This window comes from Dermacentor albipictus, chromosome 3, assembly GCF_038994185.2.
Source record: "Dermacentor albipictus isolate Rhodes 1998 colony chromosome 3, USDA_Dalb.pri_finalv2, whole genome shotgun sequence".
NCBI classification, from domain to species: Eukaryota; Metazoa; Arthropoda; class Arachnida; order Ixodida; family Ixodidae; genus Dermacentor; species Dermacentor albipictus.
The window spans coordinates 44,960,699-44,973,071 of record NC_091823.1 but is presented as its reverse complement, the minus strand read 5'-3'; the positions used below and the strand labels follow the sequence as shown (position 1 = coordinate 44,973,071).

General features: G+C 44.0%; 1 protein-coding gene across 1 annotated transcript in view; it reads right to left on the bottom strand.

Moving 5' to 3' along the window:
* The window catches only part of Uch (Ubiquitin carboxyl-terminal hydrolase), a 91,710-nt gene extending 80,004 nt beyond the window's left edge, over positions 1-11,706 (bottom strand). The window contains exons 1-7 of the mRNA XM_065427000.2: positions 11,509-11,706; positions 11,412-11,423; positions 11,053-11,181; positions 8,890-9,049; positions 6,475-6,557; positions 3,960-4,007; positions 3,166-3,241 (exon numbers count right to left, since the gene is read on the bottom strand). Coding sequence (XP_065283072.1) covers positions 3,166-3,241; positions 3,960-4,007; positions 6,475-6,557; positions 8,890-9,049; positions 11,053-11,181; positions 11,412-11,423; positions 11,509-11,553 — 553 coding nt within the window. The 5' untranslated portion in view covers positions 11,554-11,706. The remainder of the gene's footprint in view (positions 1-3,165; positions 3,242-3,959; positions 4,008-6,474; positions 6,558-8,889; positions 9,050-11,052; positions 11,182-11,411; positions 11,424-11,508) is intronic.
* Between the last annotated feature and the right edge of the window lie 667 nt (positions 11,707-12,373).

Here is a 12,373-nt window from a genome sequence, read left to right as displayed (position 1 = left end):
TAACATGCCTCTCAGCTGCTGGCCTTAAGCTGAATACAAAAAAAAGTGCTACTTCGCCAGCAAAACCATTAAAGTGCTCGGACACCTTGTCAGCAAGGAGGGCCTTCGACCCGACCCCGACAAGATTACCGCTGTCCTCCGCTTCCCCAGGCCTCAACGCGCCAAAGACTTGTGTAGCTTCCTTGGGCTAGCTTCGTATTTCCGGCGCTTCATACGTAACTTTGCCACCATTGCGGCGCCGCTCCATCAACTCCTTCCTTCTGGAGCTCCCCACATATGGTCGGACGAATGCCAAACTGCTTTTGACACCCTCAAGCGTGCCCACATCTGAACCTGTGCTTTGTCATTTCGACAACACCGCACCCACTCTTCTACATACTGACGCCAGCGGACACAGTATCGGCGTTGTTCTTCTGCAACGTCAGCAAAATTCTGAAGAACGTGTGGTTGCATACGCAAGTCGCACGCTAACAGCTGCAGACGAAAAAACTATACAATTACCGAGCAAGAGTGTCTCGCCGTTGTTTGGTCCGTCCAAAAATTTCAGCCTTATCTGCACGGCAGCCACTTTACAGTCGTTAGTGACCACTACGCCTTGTGCTGGTTGGCAACGCTAAAGAATGTAACGGGACGTCTCGGCCGTTGGATACTTCGTTTACAAGAATACGACTTCGACGTCACCTACAAGTCTGGAAAGAAACACCAGGATGCCGATGCTCTCTCTCGTTGTCCCCTACCACCGTCTTCATACGCTGCTTGCTTACCACTTTTCGTGAGCAAACCGCAGGGCACGCCGCCTGCATTCCCTTCGCTCGCTGCTCTCGACCGGCTCCCATCCAGCCATTCTCATACGTTTGCCTCTAGCCAACGTAATGACTCCTACTGCCACTCCGTTATGGAATGTATTCACGGATCATCTCGCACACCTAACGCTCGGCTCCGTCGGCAGTTGAAGAATTTCAAGATAAAAAATTCTATATTATACCGATGCGTGTTTCATCCCGAAGGACACCGTTGGGTTCCTGTCGTTCCCCAATTACTTAGGGCCCAGATATTGGAGACCTCCAACAACGATCCCACTGCCGGTCACTTTGGTTTCCATTAAACCTACGAGCGAATTCGCAGCTGCTTCTCTTGGCCTGGACTCGCAACCAGCGTAGCGAAATACGTGGCTTCCTGTTCGCTCTGCCAACACCGCAAACGACTGACCTCACCTCCTGCTGGACTGCTCCAACCTGTCCCGTGTCCTGAAGCTCCTTTCACAGTCGTTGGTATCGACCTCTATGGACCGCTACCTTTAACCATTGGCGGTAAACGATAGATCGTCACAGATGTAGACCACTTGACACGGTACGCTGAAACAGCCACACTATCTTCGGGACCCGCAGAGGAGGTGTCAGCCTTTTTCTTGGAAGCCATCTTTTTACGGCACGGAGCCCCACGTGTCCTTTTTCTAAACTTCTCGACGATGTTCTGTGAAACTGTGAAATGCATTTGTCTCAAAATGCAATTCCTAGCATCTTTTTGAGCTTGGCCATCTTCTTTCTGGTACTCACAATGCTCAGATATGGATGACATTTTGCCCATATTTTCTTTAAGATGTGGAGTGCCGTTATCGCCTTTAAACTTCAATATCACACATATTTAAGGCAAATTTCAAGTATGTAACACTTACTATGGTCTGAAGATTTTAAGCCTTCCCAGGTTCTCATTTTTCCCTTTTATTAACATATCTTATATGCACTTTTTAGTTAGCTTTCAGCACTCTACGGTTGATGTGGAGGAATGTGAGCCATCAGTGGGGCCTAATTATGGAAGTTTAGTAATGGAAAAAGCGTGGGCAAGAAGCCCTACATTTTACACATTGTCACGATACAGAACGAAAACTATGCAACTCCCTATAGAACTGATTACATGTTTGAAAATGGCACAAGAAAGCTATGCAAACAGCTGTAGTTTCATTGCTCTAGGTTACGTATATTTTCTAAAAACGTCTTTGGCTAGCGTCTCCCCTTAAGAGAGAAAACAAGCGTTAAAATCTCATTTTTTAAACTTCGCAACAAAACCCCAGTGCCGATACATAAGCGTTATACCATTAATGTCAAGGCTTCTTTTTTTTTTTTGTATTTGAGTCGGCATGGCTCAGCAGAAGTTTTTTTAAGCTTGCCAAATTCAGCCTTTGGCCATTTTAAAAGGAAATGTAGTCCCCTCTCTATAAGAAATCAACTAGGCTTAAACAAATGCCATAGAAAATCCATGACGTCAGGGTGAGCTGGTGTAGCAACTTCAAAAGCATTTTTCTTTTGCGTCTTTTATGCGAAGCATATTACTAGAGCTCAACCCAGCTCCTCAGGCGCGGCGGTGTCGCCTTCAATACCACGTGACACCGTGACGTCACGACAGAGGAGAAACGGGGCTCCAACTCGCGTCGTCGCTCACGGTGTCGCGGCGGTATATAAGCAGCTGCGCTTGCCTCTGCTAGACACTCACGAGGTGAGATGCCTCCTGGAGACAGAGCTGCTCGTTGGAATGAGAAGCGAAGGTTGCGGCGTGCTACAGAGACTGTTTCTAGGTGGCTTTGCTACGGCGCAACGACTACGCGCCCCGCATCGGACGCGGTGAGCGTCGAGCAACGCAGCGTTCGGCGCGACAACGAAATGTGCGCCTGAGCAAGCACCGCACGCCTGAGCCGACGCCGACGATACCGGCTTTTCTGCGACACGAGCTCCTTAACGCTGTCACGTTAAAATAAAGGCTAGTATGCTTCGCATCCTGGGCTTAACCTTAGCGAAGCCACAGCCATTTTTTTTACTTGGCAAGTTTTTTTCCTGACAATGATGGCTTCTTGGCATCAGAGAACAGTAATCTGCCAATAAATCGCTAATCATTTTTCTCTCAAGTGTCTCTTCAAACACATAAAGCACAGTGCACGAGCGTTTTTGCATCCTGGCTCCTTGAGAATGAGTTTCTGTGATCTGACGAGAACTGGCATATCCGACATGATATAGCTAATAGTCAGCGGAGGGATTCCACTTGCGGTGGCTCAATGCATGGTGTAAAATGAAATGCACTGTTGGCCCCCACAAGACTGTCAATACTGCACTTTTTCCACACCACACAATCGGCCAGCATAGAAACACTGAACATAACAATGTGACTGCTCACCCAAGTCATAGATATGGCCATCAACATTTGCCAAGCAAATGAAATGCAGGTCCAAATCTGCATCAGCACTTGGTGCCTGGAAATAAATAACTTAGAATGAAATTTCTTCACACGAGGATGAGCTGCATGGTATGGCTGCATGGTATAAAGTATTCCAGAAAATGCACATGAAATTTCTGAAAGCTAAAGGAGATGCAATAGTAAGCTATTTCAACAAGATCACTTTTACCACAGAGGCATACATACGAAAAATTTGAGGTAGTAATTAGACAGGCAATTATGGAATTTAGCATGATTAACCCAAACATGTCGGACAGTTGATACTAGTGCAAGATTTGAAGCCTGTTATCGAAGTAGCATAGAACCGGTTCTAGACATGAAAAAGTTCATGTGGCTAATTCTTGCAGTGTAATGAATTCTGTCCAATTTCATTCAAAAAACTGAAACAGAAGTGCTGAAGATTACAACTATCACACCTTTAGCAGATGCCCATGAGTAATGTGAATGTTAACAGGCAAGCATGGATCGGGTGAGACTGGAGCCTAATAAGGACACTTACTTCACACTTCACCCTACATTATAGATTTGACCACCTCTGGCTGTGGCATTAAGGTGTTATGCAAAACCCACAATCATTCAAGCTATTCGCTTCAGAATTTTTCAACACTAACATTATCAGCTTCAACTTCACTTTGAAACAACAAATTCTTCTACGGCTTTCGTTGTGCGCTTCCATTTTAATGCTTCCCCCAAACTGTATCAACCCTAGACACAAGAAAGTGGCCTTCACTAACCTGAGTTTGTCCTCCCGTAGCACACTCAGCATGCAGTTCAGCAATGTCCTAAAAGGCAATGTGCATATTTAAAGAACCTTTTGGTTACACAAGTAGTCCACCACACATCATAGAGTTCACAAAGGTCTTTGAGATAATCAGTGCACAGCCAAGCAAGCAGATAACCAACAGCTTGGAGTTGCAGCGAGAACACGAATGTATACTAGCAGTTAATGTACCGACACATTCAGCACACAGTTTGAGTAGGTACATCCAGTAGAGATTAAATTGCCGAAATAAAGAAAACATTGATGCTAGGATGGCATTGGTAAAAATAAGCAGTTAATATATCAATACCTTTGGTTATTTTTATGTGACAAAAAACTAAAAGGCTGGATTATTGAAACTGTACAGTTCCTTAATAAAGCAGAACAAGGTATAAACAAACAGAAAGGTACCAGACGTGAATGCGGCCAGCCCCATGAAGGCATCTGAACCGCCTATAAACATGCGATAGGTCATTTTCAACAAAAAAAAATTATTGGGTTTTACATGCCAAAACCACTTTCTGATTATGAGGCACGCCTTAGTGGAGGACTCCGGAAATTTTGACCACCTGGGGATCTTTAACGTGTGCCTAAATCTAAGTACACGGGTGTTTTCGCATTTCGCCCCAACCGAAATGCGGCCGCCGTGGCTGGGATTCGATCCCGCGACCTCGTGCTCAGCAGCCCAACACCATAGCCACTGAGCAACAGGTCATTTTCAACAACAGTAAGCTGCGTTTCCAATGCAACAGCACTTTCAGAAGGGAATTACTATCATTAATCTAAGGTTTATCAATAAGCACATGGTGATCAATTCTGCATAGATTTTCCATTTGCTATACACACAAAATGAAGGTGCACAACACAGTCCACTTCTGGCAATCGCACCTAAAAAAAAAATATAATTATCCAGTGGGTGTCACTCAAAAGATGCAGTAAAAACACGCAATCACATCACTGCTTCATTTAGCAGTGTTTACCTCATCCTAACACACAATGTTGCCATTTTAGTGACTTTGTCACTAGATTAAGCAATTTTCTTCGCCATTAAGAACCACATTTTTTTTTACGACCAATGAGCTTTTTAGCAAAATGACAGAATACTAGGTGACAGTTAAACGACTTCGAAGTTACCAAAGTGCCTTTGACAATGGAGTTCTTGAATGCACTTTAATATTTAAAAGCTCTAAGTGGCCAAAATGAACTGTATGACTCTTGGACTCTGCAACCACAATGAAGCATGTGTGGTATTCACATACCAAATCATGTCAAATCATGCTTGTGCTTTGCTGGCACGACAGTCTTCCCAGGTTCACATTGTGCTCACAAAATGGCTTTTTTTTTTGTCTTTATAAAGCTGATCAGAATGGTTCTTGACACTGCAAGTTCTGCATTTTCACTAAATACGTTCAACTGGTGGACTTTAACAAGTGCAGCAGTCAATTTACAAAAGCATGTCACAATAAATTTTATGGTGCAATTTAGAACTCAGCAGTTTAGTAACAGGATAGATCGACTGTAGAAAGGCGTAACATATTGGAGAGGCTTGGCTCACAAATCTGGGTGCACCGCTTCTGTTTCTCATGGCTTTCAGACAAATCAGTACTGCAGTCTTATCAGGTGGATAAGGGGTGGCAGCATAGTATTTGACTTGTGTAATGTTAACGTAATTGCCATCACCATGTTAACAACATGCGACCAAGCGGGTGTAGCAAAGTTTAGTTTTGTGAGTGGCAGGAACTGGAAAATTCGCAAGCATATTGTAGACCCAGTGCTTTGAAGAAAAGAAAATGAAGGTACACGTGTTCTGTTGTTTTGTAAATACATTAGTGAAGCAAAAGACCTTTACATACTGCTGGTGAGTTAAGTTTATACATCAACTACACAGACACCAGACAAATGTGGAAATGTTTCAATGGATGCATTAGGCCACGGTACCTTATATTTTAGTGTTCCAAGATGCCATGCTATTTGAAGCTCACAGTAGAGCGTTAGTGGCAATTTTAGTGACCTAGCAACAATGTTTAGTGGAAATTAATCTTCTTTGCCTTACTCTAGTAACATGCTCATTAAAAAATTGGCAACACTGCTAATGCACCTCTTAAGCTAACATGCACCCATTTTTGAAACATTCATGGTAGAAAGCGATGTAGTATGCCCAAATCTAACATGCACCCAAATATAATGTGCATCCAATTTTGTAACAGAAGGAAAAGGCAGCATGCTTCAATTAGCAGCATGCTAATTTCCCTTATCGTAAATCTCAGGGAAATGTCTGAAAGAAATGCCCCGAATTTCGTAAACTGAAAAAGCAAGCTGCACTTTGCACTGCAAGGCTGGCCTTGCTCATTTGCTACATACATTGGACACCTGCTGGTTCTCAAACTAGCAAAAAGACTTGTTCACGAAAAGCCACAATGCAAGGAAATTTTGCAGGGCTCCTGTGCTGTCGTGGAAATACTACTCCATTCAATGAAATGACTGCCTACCTTACATTGCTCCAAGTGGGATCCCCTTTGATCAGGGTTCATGGCCAAAGTAGCACTCACGAATTTCTTGATCACAGAGTCAGCTAAAAAGAAAATAAGAAAGGCACAAGAAGATTATGCACCACAAATAAGAAAATATTTTTAGTTTATTTATTATTATTCATTATATTATATATATTATTTTTCATTTGATTGTTTTACATATATTGCCAGTCATGTGTGGATTAGTGCAGAAAGAGCACAAACATAACTTAAATGTATTATGAAGCAAAATGAGTCGTAATATTGTTGCGATGGAGAAGAGGACATGCAGACAAGAGATGATGATGAAGAAGTGTTGTTGCTGGGACGCTTTGGCCGCAATGTTCTAGTGTCAGCTGGTGCCTTCAGCATTCGCGTTGCATAAACAACATTCGTGCTTGTCTCCGCCTCAGAACATTTTGGTGGACATGCGGGGTACCAACACGGAGCTCTGCAGCGGCCACCGCCTGAGCCCTGACATAATGATTGACAGCCAAAGCACCACAATGACTGACCGCCCACCTGCGGTGCTGCGGACTCTGACCTCCGCCATGTTGTCCCAGCCACGAGACCCAGGAACCTTCAATGGCATTGATGGTATGGACGTTGAAGACTGGATTTCTTGGTATGAGCGTGTAAGTGAACATAATCGGTGGGACACAACGCTAATGCTAGCAAATGTGATTTTCTACCTTCGAGACACAGCGTTAGCATGGTACAAGACACACGAACACAACATGGCGAGTTGGGACATCTGCAAGCAGAAGCTTCTAGACATCTTTGGAAAGCCCTTTGGCTGTCAGCTGGTAGAGAAGAAGGACCTATCAAACCGTGCTCAAACTTCAACAGAATCTTACATGGCGTATGTTCAAGATGTCCTTGCGCTCTGCCATAAAGCTGACAAAGGCATGAATGAGAGCGACAAGATTGGCCACATCCTGAAGGTCATAGCAGATGATGCATTCAACCTGCTTATCTGCAAGAACTAGGTATGACTCGGTGGGTGTGGTCATCAAAGAGTGCCACAATTTCAAACTGATAAAGAGCCACCGCATTATGCAGCAGTTCAACCCGCTACCAAATACAGATTCGACGTCTTTGTATGAAGAACAGCCACGTGGACCTCCCCTGTCCGGACAAGAAAATTTGACGCGGTTAATTTGTTGCAAGCTCGAAGCCATGTCTCCCGCCGTTCCCTCATCAGCATGGCCCAGACAACGCATGTTTTGTATAGTTTATACGGGCCGTTGTCAGACAAGAGATAGCAAATTGAGGCCTCCCATCTCTCTGACCCATTCATGCTGCCACTGTGAGCCAGATCGGCACCACCCAAACACTACTTCCCCGTTTTCAGCAGTTCCAACTTGCCGTCGTAACCCGGCCGACTAAAGACCACCGGACGACTGGCCGATTTGTTTCAATTGCTCACGTGTTGGACAGGCTGTTGCGGCTCAAGGTGGCGTTTGGGCCAGGAATCCACCAATTTATGAGTACGTCTCGTAGTAGGAATGAAGGAAAAAGGGTTTATTTTAAATTATTTACACTGGCTCCAGATACGGGAGCCCACTTCATGTAGAAGGGCATTAAACATCCGAGTTCACATCAGGACACGTCAGCACACTCTCATTGCACCAAAGGTCTCCGCATTTAATACCATCGTCTTCAAAGGAGACCAGACCACCGAATTAGATGGCTATTTCAGCCAATCACAATCATCAAATCAGTCACAATATCCCTCCCACCATTCCGCCTCCTATGCTGCACCTATGTTGACAGGAACGTATCAATGGGGTTCTATGGTGTAGTAAATTATTTACAACACTCTCAGACTGGTCACTATATTTTCAAGGTTTTAGAGCTCTATGACTTTCATTTAATGCAAGAGACGAAGAGCCTAAAATATAATGTCAGTATTAAATGGTTACTGTGCCGTATTAAGCGCAATGAAGTGATGTAATGAAGCAGTCAGGTTCCAGAGATTCCCTGTATACAGTTATGTTACTCATGATGCACTGCATCCTGTAACCAAGATTTGTTTTTTTGTGTCTGACTTTATATGCTGTACTTGAGCATGCATTCTTCCTGCTGTGATATCCCACATGATATTGGCAGTATTGTTCAATAAATCAATACACCGTGATATACTGTTGGCACTTTATTTAAATACTGCTAACCTGAGAACTTTAAAAGAGGCAAAGTTCCATGAACACCACAATGATGGGGTTTTTAAGAAATCCTTTTTCATAAATGCTGACACAACATTCGTAAACCCATAAAATGAGCCCAAATTCATAAACTTTGTAGAAAATTAAATTGAGTTGGTGGGCATGTATTGAGGATGTACCTGTCATAACAGGTTTAAAAATGGAAAGTAATGAATGCAGTGGTACTCACATGCAATCTGAACCTGATTTGAGCTGTTGGTCAGTGCATGCAGCAAAGCCATGGCACCGCAAGCATTTTTGATTGTCTGCTTCATGAAGTAAACATTGTCACTGACCACTTGGCCAGCACTGGCAATCTGCTGGCTCTTCTCTTCAACAAAGTTGGTGTACTGCACAAAAGGTAAGGCTCAAAATAAATATATTCCACTTTTCATTTCACACAAAACAACCTGCACAAAAATATTTTGAACAGTCAATGGAGAGGACAGGCAACACAGAAAGCAAAGAGGCAGTGGTATAAGACCACAATCCTACAACGTATTTTTTCAGCCATTAGTCTGGCACTTCACTGCACAATGTCACAACATCCAGCAGACTATCTAGTACTCTAAGATCAGCATGTTCTTTTTATGACTCAGGAACGCGACAGATTCACTGATAAACTCCCAAGTACTGCTGTTACCAGATGCACAAGGTAATCAATGTGGCAGATAACATGCGACTCATCATCAGCAGCATCATCAACAGCGTCATCAGCCTAATTTGTGTCCACTGCAGGACGAAGGCCTCTTCCTGCGATCTCCAATTACCCCTGTCCTACAACAACCGATTCCAACTACGACCCACAAATTTCCTAAGTCTTCTGCCGTCCTCTACTGCGCTTCCCTTCTCTTGGTACGCTCTGTCACCCTAATGATCCGACGATTATCTACGGTCTCTCCGGCGGTTATCTACGTTATGGTCTCATTCAATACCCCTATGTCATCATCATCTCTCTGTTCTAAGGATGCATATTTATTTATTTATTTATTTATTTATTTATTTATTTATTTCAGAATACTGCAGGCCATTGCTTGGCCCAAGCAGGAATGAATTTGCATTGTTACATAACCAAGATTGTAAAATTTATACAATATTAGCAGCACACGGATATCAAAAGAATGAAATGATACAATATTAGCAGCATACGCATACCAAAAGAATAAACCAAAAGAATAAAATTATACAATATTAACAGCACACGGATACGAAACATACATAATAGCAGCTAAGTAGACGATGTAATGCATCAGAAAAATTTTGTGAGAAAAATACAGATGCTGGTAACGAATTCCAATCTTGCACTGTTCTAGGGAAAAAACTGTATTTAAAACTGTTAGTTTTGGCAAAAAGGGGAGCAAGTGAATGCTCATGAACGCTGCAAGTCCTTCTGACTAGAGGACGCTTAATGCACACTGGAATCAATGAAGATAGCAATAGGGGCTTGTTGGTACGGCATATCTTATTTTGTTATAGCGCAAGCTTGACACGGACAACAGAAGGCATGTGTGTCATATGTGCCTTCTGTTGTTCGTGTCAAGCTTGCACTATAACAAAATAAGCACTCTGGAAGCTGGAGCTTATTTTTGCAAGCACCAGCCTAATTTGTCTGCTTTTACCCTTACTACCTCTAAGTTGATCTGTTTCATCTTGACCAATTTTACTCTTTCTCGGTTCAAACTGAGGTGAATCCTAGCCCTCACTAGCCTATGATGATTGCACTTTACCCTACCCATCACTTCTACATCCTGCACTATGCTGGGATCAGCAGAAAGTATGAAGTCAATTTAATTTCTTGTTTCACCATTAGGGCTTTTCCAGGTCCACTTTCTGTTGCTACGTTTCCTGAATATGGTGTTCGTTATTCTCAGCTCATTCCTTTTAGCGAATTCTACCAACATCTCTTTTCTAGCATTTCTGGAATCGACGCCGTAGTTGCCAATCGCTTGTTCACCATCCTGCTTTTCCCCACTTTTGCATTGAAGTCGCCCATCACAACAGTATACTGAGCTTGCACTTTTCTCATCGCTAATTCAACATCTTCATAAAACTGATCTTCTTCATCATCATCATCGTGGCTGGATCTTGGAGCATAAGCTTGACCTAGCTTTAGTCTAGACCTCTTATTAACTTTGGTTACGACTACTGCAACCCTCTCATTAATGCTGTAGAATTCGTCAATGTTGCCCGCTATGTCCTTATGGATTAGGAATCCTACCCCATATTGCTTGCATCTGACATGCAATAAATATCTGACAAGGCGAATTCTATGGCTTAAAGCACATGTATACTTACGATCAATATTTCACTAACGCAGTAACTATGGTTACCACTGCCCTATGGTGACACTCACCTTGTCAGTGATCGGAAAGAGAAACAACAAGGCGGCCACTGGTTGCGGCACCATGGCCAGAAGCTCATTGTCGAATCCCATCATATCGACGAACGACCAGTTCGCCGGCAGTCCTAACTTGTGAGCAAACTGCGAGAGAAGCAAAAGCAAAGACCTGCGCGTCACTGCAAATCGATGAGAGACGCAGCGAGGTAACCACTCAAGAACGAGCAAATCGATTCAAGCTAGCAAGGCCTCAGCAGGCTAAGGGGGTGTAACTTTTAACAACTTTTACGTCATAATTAGCCAAAGTGTATGAAAGCTCCGAGTGTTCCCATTACTCATCCTGCACCCAGGACCGGGCACTCCCGTCTTCGTACCTTTGTAATCAGCTGAAATGAAAAACGCGGAACGCTCAGACATACGCATTGTAGCAAGGCAGCGTATAGGTTAAGAAAGAAAGTATTCCATTCTTACCTCGGGATTACTCTCCAAAGGAACCCATTTAGTTTCACTAGCCATGGCGTAGTGCTGGTAAGGCAGTAGATTGTTAAACAAGTGAGCGCAAAGAATGGGATAAACGTCAGATGGTAAAGCCCACCGTAGCAATTCGATTCTTCTAAATGACAGACGCCGGTTACCGGTGGCTACTGGTGGCTTTGGCTCGTGGCTTTATATTGGCTTAGTACGTCGGCTGGCACTGCCCCAGCTGCACTTTTTCTTTCAGTTTCATTTTCGATGTTCATCAAGAAAGCGAAGAGTTATTATAGCGTGAACACCTGGCACCCAGGGGCGTAGCCGGGGGGGGGGGGGGAGACAGTTTGGGGGGCCTGATGGCCTTCAGCCCCCCCCCCCCCCGAAATTTTTTCGTGCTGTCCATACACCTTGACCAAAGCAAGCCCGGCGCCGGAAATCATTCTGGAGTTTGTCTAGAACGTCTTTTTCACGCTCGAAAGGCCATTTCATCGCAAAAATTGCGAACTCTGGCTGGATTTCGCGGCAACGCTCATGCACCGGCAGTCACATAACGCAAGCAGCCCCATCCGAGCACTAAGTTTCAAGGACGTTTTGATGGCGAACCGGCTCGCCGGGGCATCTCGCGGTGGCCGCGGTATCTACACTCATCTTGCTGCATTTGATAATGGTCCTGATGGACAACGGCACAGCGAATTGTCGCATGGTGAAAGTTCGATTTTGTTGCTTCTTCTTTTGCGGAAAGTAATGGGCCATGGGACGCTTGAGCTGCCGGATACTCTTATTATATTATTGCGATAGCAATTATATGGACACTCTAGGCGCGTTCCTGCCGTTGCCGTCGCCCTCATGTTCCGCATAAAGTCCA